The 18,683-nt window shown below is 55.0% G+C and overlaps 1 protein-coding gene and 3 long non-coding RNA genes across 4 annotated transcripts; all 4 read right to left on the reverse strand.

Annotated features, from left to right (window-relative positions):
- Positions 1-809: 809 nt before the first annotated feature.
- LOC149357655 (uncharacterized) lies at positions 810-1,744 on the reverse strand. The gene is made up of 3 exons (XR_016289920.1): positions 1,625-1,744; positions 1,424-1,543; positions 810-1,285 (listed from the first exon to the last, which is right to left on the reverse strand). It is a non-coding gene; the product is annotated as an uncharacterized LOC149357655 (long non-coding RNA).
- Positions 1,745-1,931: 187 nt separating this feature from the next.
- On the reverse strand, positions 1,932-2,879 carry LOC149357656 (uncharacterized). The gene is made up of 4 exons (XR_016289921.1): positions 2,639-2,879; positions 2,435-2,553; positions 2,234-2,353; positions 1,932-2,148 (listed from the first exon to the last, which is right to left on the reverse strand). It is a non-coding gene; the product is annotated as an uncharacterized LOC149357656 (long non-coding RNA).
- Positions 2,880-3,048: 169 nt separating this feature from the next.
- Positions 3,049-3,516, reverse strand: LOC149357657 (uncharacterized). The gene is made up of 3 exons (XR_016289922.1): positions 3,429-3,516; positions 3,199-3,387; positions 3,049-3,065 (listed from the first exon to the last, which is right to left on the reverse strand). It is a non-coding gene; the product is annotated as an uncharacterized LOC149357657 (long non-coding RNA).
- A 6,958-nt stretch (positions 3,517-10,474) lies between these two features.
- LOC149357658 (uncharacterized) lies at positions 10,475-11,794 on the reverse strand. The gene has a single exon (XM_089576646.1). It carries the CDS (start codon positions 11,792-11,794, stop codon positions 10,475-10,477), a length of 1,320 nt encoding a protein of 439 aa, XP_089432772.1.
- Positions 11,795-18,683: the final 6,889 nt, after the last annotated feature.

Consider the following 18,683-nt stretch of genomic DNA (forward strand, 5'->3'; position numbering starts at 1 on the left):
CGCGAACCTGCGCCCATGCCAACGGTGAACTAGTAAGGTGAACAACAACGAAATATTACCATTCTCGCGCCAGCGTAATCCTCTGCGTCATTTGTAAATAGACACCGGTATGGTGCCTTATGCTACCTCGAGCGCCTTCGGCAGTGAATATGTAATTCCTTCAGCTATCAACAGAAAAAAAATAAGCACATGCAACAAACTTCACTGTCACACGGCATTTGCCTCCAATCATGACCACTCATGCTCACAGACGCGAGTGAGGTGATAAGAGTGCACTCACGAGTGAGTGTGCCGACCCACAGTCCTTGTAAATCGTCCAAAGGTAGGCATCCTACGCACCCGAACATGGGATTTCAGCTTTCCACTGGCAGGATAAAGAACTGGCTCACCTCATACCACATTTTTGCTTGCAGTGCATCAGAGCTTTTGCACATTGTAATTCATCCAGACCACTTTTTTTTTGAATGTACTAAGCTTATTCAGTCTCTGTGTAGCAAAGACTTATTTGTAATTCAACTGCTCTATAAGAGTTGGTTTAAAAGGCTTACAGAACTGTGGTGGTGGACCAAAACTTTCAGACTTCAACTAACCTGCTGATACATGAACCAACAAGGTGTGAACCTTCCACAAATTTTGTTCTGCAGCTCATCAAACTGCCATACACAACTGAATCGCAGGAAATGTATTTGCCTAGCAGCGTTTCAAAATCAGTAAGTTAGGTGTCTCCATTGCTCTTTTGCAGCATAATGTATAGCTCTGTATTTCAGCCATGCGGTAAAGTACGAAAAGATGCACAAAGCCACTCAGAATAGCAGTTGTAAAATAGTTTATTGACTTGCTTAGATGTATCTGCAGAATCCTTCCGGCACTTGGTAGGTGGCCGGGATCCTGCTCAAATCTGAATGCCTGTTGGTCCTCGGGTGCAAGCACCACTCTTATCACACTTGCCTCAATTGCTCCTCTGCCAGTCAAGGGGAATGTAACTGCAGGTGCACTGAATCAAAGTTTATTCCTGCTAACAGTGTCTTGCAAGTGACTGCACAAATTGCAGAGGAGAACGGCCAGACTGTGATAAGAGCATCCCTATCCGCCAACTGGGATACGCGCTCTCTAGCAGGCAGGTTCTGCCGAGAGAAAAATCTGTGTGATCTGGCTGAACCAGTCATTTTTCTGCAAAAGATGTTGGTTGCCAAGGTGACCATTCAACAAAGGATACGTGTCTTGGCATGTCCATACAATCTGGGGCCGGGTAGACAGGAACCTGGGAATCTGTAGCTGGTTGGACCTGCATGCAAGAAACTTGTAAAAGTATGTGCTGACAAGACGTTCATGTCGACCTCCGTTACAGTAAAGGGGAAACGCACTTCTTGCTGCTCGTCAGACAGTTCAGACTTTCAAACACGCTGGATGTTGTCCCCCTCACCTTGGCGAAAGCCGATCGTTGGTGCTGGGAAAGCACTTATGCTGGCTTCTGATGCATCAGAGAAGGATCGCTGACTCTTGGCGCTGCTCATAACTTCCTTCTCAAACTTTCAGGTGCGCTCTGGAAAGGAAATTGGCGCATGATATTGTTCGAAAATACGCCCCGAATGTCATTCATGCAGAAGTTACACATGTTACTCACTGAAAGTTGGAAGTGTTTGCATGGGACACAGTGTGAGTGATGTCATTGGCAGCCATTGGTCCTCATTACACTTGCAAAGTAGGATTCCGAGCCCTGCCACGAAGATGCTATGTCGGCCTCTGGTGCAGCAGAAGGGGGAACATACATCTTGCAGCTCGTCAGACAGTTCAGACTTTCAAACACGCTGGATGTTGTCACCCTCACCTTGGCGAAAGCCGATCGTTGGTGCTGGGAAAGCACTTGTGCTGGCTTCTGATGCATCAGAGAAGGATCGCTGACTCTTGGCGCTGCTCATAACTTTCTTCTCAAACTTTCAGGTGCGCTCTGGAAAGGAAATTGGCGCATGATATTGTTCGAAAGTACGCCCCGAATTTCATTCATGCAGAAGTTACACATGTTACTCACTGAAAGTTGGAAGTGTTTGCATGGGACACAGTGTGAGTGATGTCATTGGCAGCCATTGGTCCTCATTACACTTGCAAAGTAGGATTCCGAGCCCTGCCACGAAGATGCTATGTCGGCCTCTGGTGCAGCAGAAGGGGGAACACACATCTTGCAGCTCGTCAGACAGTTCAGACTTTCAAACACGCTGCATGTTGTCACCCTCACCTTGGCGAAAGCCGATCGTTGGTGCTGGGAAAGCACTTATGCTGGCTTCTGATGCATCAGAGAAGGATCGCTGACTCTTGGCGCTGCTCATAACTTCTTTCTCAAACTTTCAGGTGCGCTCTGGAAAGGAAATTGGCGCATGATATTGTTCGAAAATACGCCCCGAATGTCATTCATGCAGAAGTTACACATGTTACTCACTGAAAGTTGGAAGTGTTTGCATGGGACACAGTGTGAGTGATGTCATTGGCAGCCATTGGTCCTCATTACACTTGCAAAGTAGGATTCCGAGCCCTGCCACGAAGATGCTATGTCGGCCTCTGGTGCAGCAGAAGGGGGAACACACATCTTGCAGCTCGTCAGACAGTTGAGACTTTCAAACACGCTGGATGTTGTCGCCCTCACCTTGTTTGGTCTAGCCTCACTGGGGACCCAGGCTGAAGCGGGACCTCCTTGCTTCCACAAGGTCCTGAAGAGAAGGCCTTGTGCAGGCCGAGGTCATTGGTGCTGGGAAAGTACTTGTGTTGGCCTCTGATGCATCAGAGAGAGATTGCCAGAGCTCGCTGCTGCTGATAACTTCTTTTACAAGCTTTCCGACATACTCTGGAAATGAAATCTTCACATTACTTCATTCCAAAAGGCTCCCCTCAAGTCACTCATTTGGGATGAAGCATAATACTTACTGTAAGTGGTAGCTATTTTGATGGGGCACACTGTGTGATGGCCCTTTCGCGCCTTGGTAGTCTTCATCATCCAGCGTGAATTGCCTTCCTTTGTCTTCGCCTGGGACCGGTCTGCATTTTCATTGAAGTAGAGGATGGCAAGCTGCGTCCTGTAAGTTGAGGATATCGCATCGGATGGCAATGCTGCCTAATGATCTGGAGTACGTGGATGTGGTTACGTGCTGACTCTTGGAATAAACCAACTGCCTCTAGACACAGGACAGAACTACAATATAATATTACCTTGCGAGCATCCCTGCTGGAGAAAATGCCATAGACTTTGGCGCGAAGTCAATCAAGACGCTGTGGAATGCCTCCAGAGCAAACGTTTGGCCATGGGGGGACATCTGTGTGATATCCTTGAGGAGACGCTTGTCCTCATTGATGTGCTTGAATTGCTCGTATGCCTGGGACTCTTGAGGAAAAGGTATGCTTTAAAACAAGTTCTTTAGACAAGGGCAAAAACAACTCACTGGGGTCCATCCAAACTCTTGTCTCCTCTGGCATGTCGCTGTGGAGACACCTTGGGTACAGTCCGCCATGTCCAGAGTGCTGGTTGATGACGTGGTTTTTCATACTCCGCCAGATGTCGACGACCAGCTCTGCATTGCCCCCTCCAGCGCGGGCTGCCCAGTACATGTGGTTGGTAGTTGACTGAATCCAGAGGTCCAGCTCCTTGCATCCAGCCCGCTTGCTTGCCGCAGCTAGCTTTTTCTTGACACCTTAATTTTAAAAAGGCATATCAGGGAAGCCTGCAGCACATTCTGTGCAAGCAAGCATCTTTTCAATCATGCTCTCAACTTTCTTACCTTTTGAGATGTGCCAAATGTCAAAGTAGTGCTTGATCTTGGGTTCACGGGTCTGCATGTGCTTTCGTATGGCAGGGTGACGGTCAGTTGTGAGAGACCGGATCTTGATACCTGTGTTATGCATTGTCGGTGGGATAACGATAAATTGTCTACCATATAAACCTTTGTGGCATGCCATACATTTCTCCTTGAAGAATTCCAGCTGCTTGATTAGGCCTTCCTTCTCCATGTTCACGCTGGCCATTGCCTGCTCGGACTGCATGAAGACGGGTTTCAAACATTACATTCCTGTATTTCCACTCTACTTACCAACGGCTTACATAAATATTTATCACTGAATTACTGCAATAACTTTCCACAGACGTGTCTACTGACCTCCCCCAGCTGGACCTGGACCGAGTGAAGAATTCTGTTGATCTGCTCAACATGCGTGGTGTATGTCAGGAACTTGGCAGAAAACCCAGGGGAGTCAAATCGTCCATCACCGGTGACATCAACCTCTTGGTTGTTCAACTGGTCCATGAGTTCAGCTTGTTCTTGTAGCCAGATCTGTTCAAATGTTATTCAATTTCTTGACTAGCCCAGTGTAAAATTACAACTTAGTTTGATTGTGCACTACTGCAGTGGTAGTTACTACAAAACAACAAAAAAGTGATGTCAGGAGAAGTGTGTTCGTTTAATCTGAACTTCATTTCTGCCTTCTGGCTAACGAGAATTGAACTTTTTTGAAAACATCTGGTCAAGCTGGGGTAAATATATCAGTATGGTTTGTTGGTCACCTTTTCTATCGCAGGAAAAAGGAGGGCATCCTGATAGTTGTAGAAGGTCCGGTCACTTGGGACCTGCACATTCATGTGGCGCAGCATCCTCAGTGTGGAAGCTACATTTGCTCCTGAAAAGAGGAGGTGGCTGGACAGCAGAAGGTTTCCTGCTGCCCTTCCATTGATGACAGGCTGGCTGTTCCACGTCCGGACATGCTCCAGAGGACAGATGCTAATGACATTGATGAAGCTGCCTTTGGTGGTAATGGTGGTTTCACAAGGCCTCGAGCACTCTGGGCATGTCTGGAACAGCTCCCTCAGACAGCTCTCAAAGACCAAGAACTGCCGTTCTTCTGGGGGGGCTGGTGTACTCTCTGCGGATGACTCACTGGAATCAGAATAGTGCCAACTGTTAGGCCCAAAACCCATGCAGCTGTGAAGAGCCCACCTTTCGGTATCGTCATGGTAGGTTGGAGAGTAGCTGGAGTCAGAGTCTAGCCTGTCACCCTGTGGAGATGTGCAGTCAAGTGGATCACTGCTGCATGTGGCCGGGACGAAGGGTGGAAGCAGCAAGGGCTCCTCTGTGACACGGCCAGGAGAAGTCGCAGCTGGCGTCACTGTAGGGAAACAAATATTTATCCACAGAGAATGGACGAAATGCAATAAGGACTTACAGACAGCTTCAGATCTAGTGCTGTGTTCGACAGAACCATTGTCCTGGTACGGACCACTGCTGGCTGCAGCTGTTGAAAGCCTTGCCTCAGAGGGATCTGGTTGAAGATCCTTGCTCTGAAAGATGGTTGTACAAAGGCCGATCAGTCACTTCGGTTTACAAAGCTGGAGGTGGTGCAACATAGCATTTCAGGATTGCTCTACATTCCATGCCTTCACTATAAATACACCGATTTGGGAACTTGATTAGTTTCTATCGGGTGCACGGCATCGTGAATCACAGCATTTACAACCAAACGCCATGTCTGCGCGAAATTTGAGCGCGAACAATGCACCGTTTTAGCCGGCGGAAGCATTGTACGGCGCGCGTAAAATTGCCGAACAAGCTGTATATCAAAGTTTCTAAGCTTATTTAGCCGACCCCACACTTACGAACGCGAAGCACGGAACACTGTTACTTCTTTCGCTTCTGCAAATGATGACCATTCGCGTCATGATACAGCCACGTAACTTTTAGAACAAACTATATCTTCAGCCTGACGCATGTTCGAGTCAGCGATCCTACAGAACGACACTGTCGAGCCATGCTAAGAAAAATAATTCATAAAAATACTTACCAGTACTCTTTGGCGCTTCGGGGCTTGTTGCTCGGTTCCATCGACGACGGGAAGTCGAAGCGTGGGCATAGCGTTCCAACGCAGGCGAGAGTGACTCACGTCGGGCCGATAGAAAGCGCTTATCTCGAAGTGTTCAGAGCAGAAGCGGACACACTTTGGTAGCGTCTCGGTGTTATCGAGCCCCGCGCAACGTAGCCATGCACTACGTCGCAGTTCGTCCTTCGGCAAGGCGAACAAACGTAGGCCCTTGTGCCAATTTTTCTTAGTCCGATGAGGGCACAACCTCACCGCACAAACGTCCGGCATCGCGAAAATATCACTCGCGAACCGAACAACACTCGCAACAAAACGCGATGGCGTCCCACAGATCACATGAAAAAGTGTAGATCCAAGGATGTCGCAGGATAGCAAAAGTAGGAAGTGGGGCACACAGGAGTAAGGACCGCGTGCACCAACAACCGACAAGTAAAAGAAGCGAGGCGAGCGCTTCCTCGGAGCAGGCCGAAGCCACCGCGGTAGGGCGCATCACTCCTATGGCAGCAGACGAGGAGAAAACGATGCCGGTGTTCCATGCTTCGTTGAAAGCTGCTAGCAGAGCTGGTCGTTGTTGTCTGTCAACGTTTAGCAGCATTTGATAAGTTATGCCGTCGGCTCCTGGAGCACTGCGGTTGCACTTTCGACGGCGTTCAAGGACATTATTGAGTTCATGCAGAGCGATTTCTGCACTGCACAATTCGTCGATGACGCACGCAGTTCGTCCGGTGACAGCCGGGGGGGGGGGGGGGGGGGTACGCTTGGAAAAACAATGTTGTGCGACGCACCTCTGGATGTTGAGAAGTGGTCTGCCATGGCCTTAGCCAAGGCATTCACGCTGAGGCCGCGTGCGATGGCGATAGCCAGGGCAGGACAACGGGGTACAGAGGGGTTGAGCATAGCATGGAGAATTTTCCATGCCCGTCCGGGTCGGCGGGTGTCATTCAGGGCGGTACACAGGTGGGCCCAGCTTCGTCCGCGGCAGCGAATGGCGTGACAACGGCAGGCATCATCTAACCTGTTGTATAATGTCCAATGATCAGGCTTTTTGGTGCGTAAAGCTCTTCGCTGTGCTACACGTCGTGCTGCTCGTAGATTTAGTAGTTTTAAATCTGGCGGCGGTGTGCCCACTGGAGCCGTGCAGCGCACGGTTGCCGCACGCGCGCATGACGCAACGTGTGAAAAAATGTCTGTAGTGGCAGGATGCGGAGCACTGCACAGACCACGAAAAACGTCCCACCTCACAAGGTTGTAGGTGCGAATTGCTGGACGAGCACAGTATGAGGGGTCGAGCACTATAGGAAGGAGATCGGAGCCTTGAGTGTCCGGTTCGCACTTCCATTGGTAGGAGCACCTTCCCGAAGTGAGAGTCAAGTCTATGGCACTGTGTTGGCCCACTCTCTGCACACGAGTGGGGCTTACAGTGTTTATGATGTTTAAATTGCACTGGAGAGCGGCTGCTAGGAGGTCACGTCCACGTCGGTTGGTGTTGGCACATCCCCAGCTGTTGTGGTGTGCATTAAAATCACCACAGATGACGGAGTCAGGTCCAAGGCGGTTGGAGAGCGCGATGAGGAAATTTGCATCCCAATGCGTTGCTGGGCGGACGTATACACTAGACACTGCTGTGTCGGTGTTGCGTATGCGAACGATAACAGCACAACACTCCACTGCGTCGTTGACAATGTCTTCAACCGATATGGTGACATGCGGGAGCGTGTTTCTGACGTATAACGCTGTCCGTGGTTTTCCGCCCGGGTGGGCGGGATCACTGCATGGGAATGCATCGCATGCTGCCAGTGCACAACTAGTTGGTCCGCTGTAGCCTATGTAGCCAGGTATCTTTAGCTCCTCCGCGCGTGCGTAAGTCTCTTGTAATGCAGTATGTCGCACTCAAAACGCGGAAGGAGCTGAACCAATTCAGCGTGACGGCGGCGCAGGGAACGTCAGTTCCATTGCCTTATGCGCGGCCGGGGGATTGTTCGCTGGTTAGCCATTTTGGCTCAAGGCCTGTTGTGCGGCCAAGGCCGCTGCACACAACTTGCGCGCAGTTGATGACAGCGGGAGCTCCTCGATGATTGCCTGAACGGCCGCAGTGAGTGCGGCGATGATCGTGTCACGCTGGTCGGAAGGTGACGATGAGGTTGATGGGACAGCACGAGGTCCTAAGACGGCGTCGCGGAAGGAGCGACCCGTGGTTGCGACGGTGGGAGGAGCGCAGGGTGCCGAGTTGCGTGCAGTAGCTGAATCTCTGCGCTGCGCAGAGCTGAGAGCGCTGGGCTGGACTTGGGTGTTAGGTGCAGCAGTTGCTGGCGGTGAGAGCGAGGTGGGTTCTTTGCCTTGCTGTTCTCGGACAATTCTATCGGCCTCTTGTCGTGTGAGATGTTTTTCGGTCGTGGCGAGAACGATGGCAACTTGTCGCTCGTGTTGCCAGCGTGGGCAGCGGGGCTCAGTGGTTGCGTGCGTGCCGCGGCAATTGGCGCAGCGTGGTTTCGGGGCGTCGCAGTTATCGGTGGCGTGGTCACCGCCGCAGCGAAGGCAGCGAGCCTTGTTTCGGCAAGTTGCCGTGGTGTGCCCGAAGATGCCGCAGCTGTGGCATTGTAGCGGGCGAGGGAGACGGGCGCGGACTCGTCGGCGGAGCTTGAATAGGGCCACCTCTTGTGGGGGTTCGATGCCAGCGAAGCGGACAATGATGTTGGCACCACTGCGTGTGCAGCTGATGACGGGGACCTTGCTGTCGAGGCCAGCTGCGATATCTTCTTCGGAGAGGCCGCGGTCGACACCAAAAATGACGCCAGTGCAGGTTTTGGGGCCAAGGTGTTTGGCGCGCACCCTGACGCCGCAAATCTCTTCCACGGCGAGGAGAGGAGCTATATCGGCTGTCGAATGGGCGTCGACGGCGCAAAGATTGCGGCTGATGTTGACGCGCACTGCTGTGACACCAGGAAGGTGGGATAGTTGCGCGGAGAGTGCGTCGCGCGAAGTGTTCTTAAATGTCCCTTTGTTTCCCAGAGGGAAATAGAGAACAGTAGCGGGCTTCGCCTTGCTGCACTCCTGACGCCTTGGTGCTGAAAAGCGACCAGTGGAGGGGGGGGGGCGACGTCTGGAGCCCCCGAAGGGGGTGCCTGTCTGTGCTTGGTTTGCTCAAAAGGACGGAAGGCGAGACGGCGCTTCTTCCTTTTGTCTGGTTTCCGACCCTGCTCTTTGGAAGGGAGAGCTTCGTTCTCGCCGTCTGAGGGGCGAGGAGGCGAAGGGGGATCCTGCTGAGGGGGGCCACGCTTGGCTTGTAGGTAATCTTCTTCAGTGAAGGCATCCACTAATGTGGGAGTGGAGGTGGTAAAAGTGTTCTTTTCTTTGGCTTCAGAACGGCTGATGCCAGGGCGAGCGCTGGGAGGGGAAGTCTGTGTTGCTGCAGCGAGCTTCGCTTCTTGTGGAGGAGGTGTTTGGCTGCTCTGTAGGGGCGCAGTGCTTGGCTGTAGAGGAGAAAAATCCTCTTGGCCTTGAGGTGGAAGTTGTAGTGCCTCTATTTCTTCATTTTGGCAGTTTGGAGGTGGAGTAACGGGGTTCTCGGATGCACTGAAAAGTTCTGCCTGTGCATCGGTTGCCGCGAGTTGAAGCGGTGATGGAGAGGCCTGAGAGGAATTCTCAATGGGCTCTGTGGAGCGGATGAAGGCAGGTGCCATTTCAGTGCCCTCGGGGCTCATAAAATAGTAGACTATTGTGTCTTCTCCACTTTCGGTGGACACGTTTGGACGTGCAGCAGTCGGAGTGACGTGTGCTACTTGAGTAGTTGGCTGCGACTCGGCATTGAGTGGCTTGCGTATGGTGGGACTTGGTTCAGTCTTGCTGTCAGCCTTGGGCGAGCGGTGAGCAGCAGAGAGTAGGCGGCGAGCGTCGTCTTGAGACTCGATTATCTTCTGTGCCTCGACGTAAAGTTGTTGAAGCATGCGCGAGCAGCCAACGCTGCCGGCGCGGCGGTGGTGGCGGCCGGGAAACCGGGCGCAAGGTGTTGGAGGCAGCTTCTCCATGGTCCGTTGCGGACAACAAAAAAAAAGGGTAAAAAGAAATTAAGAAAGAAAAAAGGACCTCATGGTGGGGTGAAAGGCGCGAAGTTTACGCGACGTTAAGGTAGGAGTGGTAATACAGCAGCGATAAGGAAGAATGCTGCAGGATAATAATAGAAGATTGGGCTGATAGCGGGCGGGAGCAGGATATAATTGCGTCCGCTCGTTAAGAGAGTAAGACAAAGAATGCAGAGCGACCCCGCTATGTGGTTGGTTCTTGGTTGATGAAGAATAGTTCGCGCAGTGCTTGCTGGTTGTCTCCTCTTGGGGTAACGATCGCTGCACTGCACTGGGTTGGGAACGGGAGGAACAGATGATAGAGTAGAAGACGGGCACGGAGACGAAACGGACGCGGGTCGTGTCGCGGGAGAAGTGGCACGAGCGGAGTGAGTGAGTGAGTGGATTGAAGAGGGAAAGGGGGAGGGCACGAGCCTATATACTGGTGGCAGACCACCACGCCCATTGCCAGCGTGCCGATAGTGGTAGGGGGGAGGGGGAGAAAACAGAGGATAGAAGAGGAGCGCGCCGCCGCATAGTGTGTCGTATGACACTCGCTGTGCTCCTTAGGCCTGGAAACGACCGTAGAGACCTGTCTCCTCCAAGAAGGTCAGGAGGAGCTGGATGGCTTTGATGGGGTGGTATCCTCCAGGGAAAAGGAGATCTTCCTGCGAGGAGGAGGGTAGACCCAGAAGGCGGAAGCCTGCAGCCAATTTGTTTCTGTGAGCTGAGAAGGCCGAGCACTCGCAAAGAAGATGCTCCAGGGACTCCATAGGGCTGTTGCAGTAGCTGCAGGCTGGAGAAGGTATGAGGCCGAGGCGGTGAAGTCTGGAGCCCGTGCTGGCGCAGCCCACACGAAGTTTCAGGAGGAGCCTCCTCTCTTGGACGGTGAGACCAGAAGAAGGGAGTGGCCGTGGCGGGTGACCCTCAGCGACCCTGGGGTCGGGGTGGTCAAGGAGCAGGTGACGGTCGGTGATGGACCTGGCCAGGTCCCGGGGACATAACGATGTTGAGAGTGGAGTGGAGGGGTTGTGTGCTTCCTTTGCCAGGGCATCAGCTGCCTCGTTTCCAGGTATTCCATCATGGCCTGGGACCCAGCAGAGGTGTATGGTGGTCCCTCTATTGACGATGGCATCCAGCCTGGCCGCTAGTCTCTTGACGATGGGGGTGCCTTTGGAGGGTCTCTGGAGAAGTTGAAGGGCAGTTTTGGAGTCAGTCCAGACTGCCGCAACACGGACTTCCGGTGTTTCCATAAGGATATCGGCTGCCAGGTGTATGGCTGCCAGTTCCGCTGTGGTCGAAGAGGCGACGAAAGGTAGCCTGGACTTTCTGCTGGAGCCGAGGGAGGGGGCAGTGCAGGCTGCTGCGGCAGACAGGCAGGGCCCAGGCACGACAGAGCCGTCAGTATAGAGATGGACTGCTCCGGCAGGCTGGTCGTGCTCGAGTGCGGCCACTTCTTGACGGAGGCCAGATGGTGGAGTGTTGCTTTTGGTACGGGATCCGGGGAGGGAGAGCTGTACCGTGTAAAGGTGGCCCTGGTCCGGGCGGGGTGGGAGGGGTACTGCCTCAGGTTGTCCCCCTACGAGTTGATCGAAGGCTTCGGTTATCTGGCCCATGCGGGAGTGCGGTCTAGTGCGGAGGCGGTCGAGGAGGGGACGGCCCTCTGTGGCGTTGTGGAGGCGCTCGACATGACGAAGGGCTGTGCGTCTGGAGAGGAGCTCCATGGTCCAAAAGCCCGCCTCAGCCAGGGTGGCAGCCACGGGGGAAGTACGGGGGAGTCCGAGGCAGAGGCGGATGGTGGCCCGCTGCTTCCTCTCAATAGCCAGGTACTGGGCCTCTGTGAGATGGACGAGTGGGAGGGAGTAGAGGTACTGGGACACGGCCATGCCTGAGAACAGGCGGAGAGCCAGCTTGGTGGTGATGCCCCTGCCTCTTGGCAGGAGTGAACGGATGGCTCCATGAACCCTCGAGGCCTGCCTGAGGTAGTGCTGAACTGCAGGGCGCCAAGTGAGACGGCTGTCGATCCTGAGGCCAAGGTACTTTGCCTCCGTCCTCCATGGAAGTGAGTGGCCCTCTATGAATTAAAAGGTAGTGCCAGAGAGGGCGCCCACTCTCTTGTTGAAGAGCATGGCCTCTGTCTTTGTTGGAGAAAGGCTCAGTCCTGCTGTTCCAAGGAAGGTAGCAAGAATGTCGATTGCCCGCTGGACGTTGCGTATGGTCTGGACCTTTTGTCGTCGAGGACCTTGGCACCAGATAGCGATGTCGTCCGCGTATATAGCTATGCGGACTGGCAGCTGGAGGTCCTGTGGAAGGAGCCTGGGTAGAAGGGCCATGACTGAATTGAAGAGTAGGGGGCTGAGTACGCTCCCCTGGGGAACTCCTCGATAGATGTGCCGTGGCGTACTGGTGGTGGTGCCCAGGCGGACGAGGGCCTGACGATCTGACAGGAAGCCCTTGATATACTGCAGGAGGTGGCCAGTGACGCCCATGGAGGTGAGAGCATCAAGAATGGCCCCGTGGAGGATGTGGTCGAATGCGCATTTGATGTCTAGGAGAGCCAAGCAGACAATTTGTTTCTTGTGCCTTGCTTCCTCCAGTGTGGAGACAGGGTCTCCGATGGCGTCAGCGGTGCAGCGATGGCGCCGGAAACCTGACTGCTGCTCCGGGAAGAAGGTGGTTAGGTGGCCAATCCACTCTAGACGGTCGAGGGCCATGGCTTCCAAGACTTTGCCCGGGACGGAAGTTAGGGCCACTGGTCGGTAAGACGACAGTGCTGTTGGAGGCGTGCCTGGCTTGAGTACGGGGACGACCAAGGCTGTCCTCCAGGCGGCTGGGAGCTGACCAGTCTGCCAGACTGTGTTGAAAGTGGTCAGGAGGTTGCTCTGGAGGTGATTGTCCAAGTTCCTGAGCATTTGGTATGTGATACCGTCGATGCCCGGGGCCGTGTGACGCCTTGAACGCTGGAGGACGGCGGAGAGCTCCCTCATTGTCAATGGGGAGTTGCACATAGCAGCTATGTTGTCCAGCTGAGTGGGAGGGGTCTGTATTGCCCCTAGTGGAAGAGGACCAGGTGTGAAGCGAGGTGGTTCTTCCGAGGTAAAGAAGAGGTTAGCCAGGCGTTCCGCCAGCTCCTGAGTGGTGATTCCCTCTGCAACAGCGAATGCCAGGTGTGGGTTGAGCTGGATGCGGGGGGCAAGTAGCGAGTGGAAGAGGCGCTATGCCTTTGCCGGACTGCGGGTGGCCACGAGAGATGCGCAGATCCCCTCCCATGACTCGGCTCGACGGCGGTTGTGGGTGCGTCTACACTGTGTATCCAGGCGGTTGTAGGTGGTCCAGTCTTCAGGCCGCTCTGTCCGTAGGGCTCTCCTCTCAGCTTGGCGCCGTTGGGCTCGGAGTTGGAGGAGCTTAAGGTCTGGGACAGGTTGAGATGGTGGGACCTCGCAGGTGATGGAGGCTGCGGTGGCACATCTTTCTACGTGAGCCAGGACGTCTCCCTGGAGCGGGAGGCTGTGGAGCAGTTGCCGGAAGCGGTCCCAGTGAACAACACTGCAGATACGCCCGTCCACCCTCCTCCCAGGTTTGGGGGCAAGTACGATGGGGTAGTGGTCAGAACCCCACGTGTCCGGCGAGGGGGTCCACTCATATACACACCGTTGTGACACGATGCTGAGATCTATGCATGAGCGGACACCACCCCTCCGGACGAACGTGGGAACCCCATTGTTCAGTACATGAAGCGATGTACCACGCAGAGCGGCGATCACGTCTCTGCCACGGCGGTCCGCCCTGCGGGAGCCCCACCGCGGATGAGCCGCGTTGAGGTCCCCGCACAGCAGACAGTCGCCGCCTATAAGGCTGACCAGCTGTGGCAAGGATTGAGCATCCCATGGGATTGCGGGACGCACATAGACACTTGCGACAGCCGTGTCAACACCTGAGAGCCTGACTCTTACGCATACACACTCCATAGGGGCCACCACCCCATCACTCACTGGGATTTCTGCCTGGGGGAGGGTAGAGCGGACGAAGAGGACGGCTCTGGATCTTCCAGGCGGGTGGGGGTGGTCATGGCAGGGGTCCGCCTCGCAGGTGTTAAGGAGACATGAGGTTTTGCTGTAGTATGCCACATAGCCCGGGAGCCGGGCCTCGTCTGGACGGAGGTAGGCCTCCTGAAGGGCCAGGACGTCTGGGGGTAGGGGCTCCACCTCCAGGCGGCTGATGAGCTCCGCTCTTCTGGGGCGGAAGGCACGGCAATTCCACTGGATTACCCGTGGACGAGGGGTAGTCAGTGGTCGGCTAGCCATGTTGGTTGGTGTGCTGCGGCCCCTGCCCCACGGTTGGTGATGGCTGGGTAGCTGCTGGGAGGAGCAGTGTCAGGGATTGAAGGGTTGCAGCCAGGGTCGCCGTGAGATGCTCAAGTTGACCACCCAGGGGGGAAGGTATTGCGGCCCTCTGGGGATGGGAAGAGCCTGGGTCAGAGGACTCTTGCACAGGCTGGAGTGCCTGTCGTGAGGCCTTTGCGACTTGTGCGTAGGTGCGCTCCTGGGTTCGGAGGCTAGTCCTGACGGCTCTCCGAGAGACAGGTTGGGTGGCGGATGCCACGGCTGCTGCTACTCGTCTTTCTTCCTGCCAGCGAGGGCAGGTGGGGGTGTCTGCGGAATGGTGTCCTCCGCAGTTCGTGCACCGTGGTGATTTGGCATCACAGGCGCTGGTTTCGTGGTGGCGGCCACAGCGGAGACAGCGGGTTGGTAGGGTGCAGCTGGCTGTCACATGATCTAAACGGCCGCAACGACCACATAGGATGGGGCGTGGGAAGGCTGGTCGCACTGGCATCCTGAGCTTGTAGAGCGACACATGGGATGGTGGCTGTGGCGCACTGAAGCGTAGCTGCAGGGTTTTGCCCTGGGAATGCCTGATACCCAAGATGGGTACTGATAACTCCGAGGCTGCTAGGAGATCGGCATCCTGCAGGTCAGCAGGGACGCCATGTATGATGCCTGTAGACGTGCCCTTGTCCGCGGCGGGTCTCGCTCGTACATCAATGCCAGTCAGGGTGTGGAGGGCTAGGAGAGCTGCCACGGCCTCCGTGGTGACAGCATCCACGGCTACGATGTTCCGCGAGGGATTGACCCTCAGAGAGGCGACGCCTTCTGTGGAAGACAGCTCCGCAGCAATGGTGAACTTGTTGCACTTTCGGAAGGATTTGCCCTTATTAGATGGACGAAAGAGCACTGTCCCTACTAAGTTGTCCACTGTCTCCGGTGGGAGGGGAGGGCGTAGTGGGCGATGACGGGGTCTGCGGGGTTTCTTGGTTGTCCACCCCTCGTCGTCTTCTTGTGCCCAAGGAGAGGGGTGATCCCCGACTGAGTGGACGGTCGGGGGGTGGTCCAAGGCTCCTGGGCTGGTCTCCTTGGTTCCCAAAAGGATGGTGTCTTGAGGGGGTGATGTGGCTGAGTCGGGGCACACAGGAAGGGGGACTGATGATGGCGGAGAGGGTAAGGTGGTGGATGGCGCGTCCGACGGGTCTGCAGCCGGCTGGAGAGGCCCACTAAGTGCAGACTGGCTGAGTGTAAGAGATGCCTCTGGTGTGGGATCCTTTCTACCCTTGGTCTTCTTTTTCCGTGGAGGCACGGAAGCCGGCTTGGGCGTCTTCAGGAATTCCGCTGCCCTAGAACGGAGCGTTGTTAGGGCAGGCGAAAATTCGGGATCCTTGGGCGGTGGGGAGGGGCTGCGGGGTCTGGTCCTCCTCATGGAAGAGGCCGCGTCCAAAAGGCGCTGCTTCCGCTTGTGTTCTGCAAGCAGGTATTGCACGCTGTCCTCGAGGTGTCTCAGGAACATTTTCGGGTCGCAGCCCATGCTGGAGCTGCGTATGGAGGTGGAGCGGGAGGCCGACATGGCTGTGGTTGAAGCGACGGCACGCTGAGAGCAGCGGGCGAGCTCCCGGCGGCGAGCGTCTTGCTCCGCTTGAGGTTGGGAGTCGAGTGGCGCGTAGAGCGACCCCGCAGGGCGCGCGGACCGGTGGGAGACGCAGCCGCCGGTTGGTGGAGCGCCGAGCCAATAGGAAAGAGGGCGCTAGAATGCTGGGCGCCGCGGAAAGCGGGCAAAAAGTTTGCGCGCGACGCCGGTATACAGTGGAATTCAAAGAAAATGAAGTCTCAGATGGCTGCACGCTTGGAGAGCGCGCAAAGAATCACAACACAGCACAGGAATCGTCACAACACAGAGGCTTCCTGATAGGAGCGTCGATAGAAGTGGCGTAGTGCTGGCGTGAGGGGAATAGAGCCCGTGTGACGGAAAGGTGGCTTTTTGCGCTAAAAGCGTTTCTGAAGCCCTGCAGTGTCAATAAACTTGACTAAGGCTTTCAGTGCACTTAGCGCTTTGGTGGAAGGGCCTTCCGGGAAAGTCAGAGAGCCCACAGTGTCCGATGGGAGTCCCAGTTTGGAATATTTTGCGCGCATTTCTGCGCGTGCCGAGGCGTGAGCAGGGCAGTGGCAACGTAGATGCTCGACTGTTTCGATGTCTTGACAGTCTTCGCATAGAGGATCGCCTTCTCTGGTGAGTCGTTGGCGTCGCTCTGCCGTCCATACGCAACCAATTCGAAGTCGCAGGAAGGCGGAAAGGGCTCCTCTTCCAAATGCGTGAAATGGGAGAGGCCGAGGACTTTTCCCGGATGCGATGCGTGGATCCGGATGGGAGAGAGATACTCTGTGGCGGATGATATGCCGAGCCACATCGAAGGCTGTAATTGGGTCCGAAATTGGAGCAGAGGCGTTGGAGTGAGTCTGTTTGGCCAGTCGATCAGCAGATTCGTTCCCAGACAGACCCACATGTGACGGAATCCACTGGAGTACGAGATCGCAGCCACGAGCACTGGCAGCACAGAGTTTATGATGCAGCAGTTGCACACAGGCTGCGTTGCGCTCCGGGTGTTGGAGTTGCATGAGAGCAAGGCGCGAGTCGGTTAGAATTGCCACACTCGTGAGTTCAATGTGCTCAATAACGATGTCCGCAGCGAGATGAAGTGCGGCTATCTCGGCTGTTGTTGAAGATGCGAAAAATGGTATGCGGCATTGTCTTGCGATGCCGAGGGTGGGTGCGACGCATGCGGCTGCAGCAGAATTGCCATCGTGCGTCACCGAGCCGTCGGTGTAGAGAGGTGTTCTCAAATTGAAATCCATCTCGATTCGATGTGCGGCTTCTTGTTGGAGTGCGCAGTGTGGTGTTCGTTTTTTAGAGCGAACGCCTGTTAGATATGGGAAGATTTCCAAGGAAGGCTTCACATGTGGTGGGAAACTTTGCGGGGCCGGTGCAGCATCCGTTGGGACGGCGGCTTTGAAGGCGGCGAGAGCCTGTCCCATGCGTGATCGTGGCAAGGCACACAGATCAGCGAGAAGATGAGAGGTCCCTGGGGCACGGTGAATTCGCTCGATGTGGTTCAGAGCGGTGATTTCAGCGCGCAGTGAGATGGGCCACACTCGGAGCTCCGTGTGTGTGGGACCTATTTGCGAGCTGTGTGGAAGGCCTGCGAATCGCCGGATTGCGTTGCGCTGGTCCACGTCCAAGTGTTTCCACTGCGCTGGACGAAGACGGAGGAGAGGGAGCGCATACAGTATGCGAGCCGAAGCGATGCCCTCGTAGAGACGGAGCGGTAGGAGGGGGGTGGCGCCGCTTCCCTTGGCAAGAATGCGTGCTGCTACTGCTGCGATGCGTTTGTTTTCATTCCGCAGCTTGCCTGTAGTCTCGTTGTAGGTGAGCTTGGCATCAATTGTTATGCCCAAGTATTTCCCACTGGCTTTCCAAGCGAGGGGGACGCCTTGGAGAAGAAGAGGTCTGGTGGTTTTGCAGGTTACTGGGCGAGGGTGAAACATTATCGCAACAGTCTTCTCAGGCGAGAGAGAGAGGCCGACGTTGTTAAGATAATCCACTGTGGCGTCGAGCGCAGCTTGGAGATCACGCCGCAATTCTGGGCCGTAAAGTGTGGGGCCGGAGGCAACAATGGCAATATCGTCGGCGTATATGGCCATGCGCAATTTGTGCTGCGTGCTGGGCAGGAATTTTGGAAGCTGCGCAAGTGCCAGGTTAAAAAGAAACGGGCTGAGAACGCTGCCCTGGGGAACTCCTGTTTTGACAGCGCGAGCAGCGCTGACTGTGTTGCCGATGCGGACTTGAAAGGTCCTGTCACTGAGGAATGCTTTGATGTATTGAAGGAGTTTGCCCTTGATGCCCAGCCAGTGTAGGGATGCGATGATTGCTTCGTGAGGCAGGAGGTCGAACGCGTTGCGTATGTCCAACAAGACAAGGTAGGCCCCGTGGCGATTAGATTTGGCCTCCTCGAGGATAGATACAACCTGAGCAATGCAGTCCGCGGTGCAGCGTCTTGTGCGAAATCCGCTCTGTTCAGGGGCGAGTGCATTTCGGGCGTGTGCTATCCACTCCAGGCGGCGCAGTGCGACAGCTTCGAGAGTTTTCCCCGCAGCAGATGTAAGGGAAACAGGACGGTAGGATGTCAGTGATCGAGCGGGTTTTCCTTTTTTTAGTATGGGCACGACGAGCGCTTTTCGCCACTCCACAGGAATGATGCCGTTGTTCCAAGCTTCGTTGAAAGCTGCGAGCAGAGCTGGTCGTTGTTGTCTGTCAACGTTGAGCAGCATTTGATAAGTTATGCCGTCAGCTCCTGGGGCACTGCGGTTGCACTTTCGACGGTGTTCAAGGACATTGTTGAGTTCATGCAGAGCGATTTCTGCACTGCACAATTCGTCGATGACGCTCGCAGTT

This window comes from Amblyomma mixtum, chromosome 3, assembly GCF_055824585.1.
Source record: "Amblyomma mixtum isolate Tamu chromosome 3, ASM5582458v1, whole genome shotgun sequence".
In the NCBI taxonomy this organism is placed as follows: domain Eukaryota; kingdom Metazoa; phylum Arthropoda; class Arachnida; order Ixodida; family Ixodidae; genus Amblyomma; species Amblyomma mixtum.

Coding starts and splice junctions, on each gene's coding strand:
- LOC149357658 (XM_089576646.1), bottom strand. CDS start 11,794: ATGGCCGTGTCCCAGTACCTCTACTCCCTCCCACTCGTCCATCTCACA.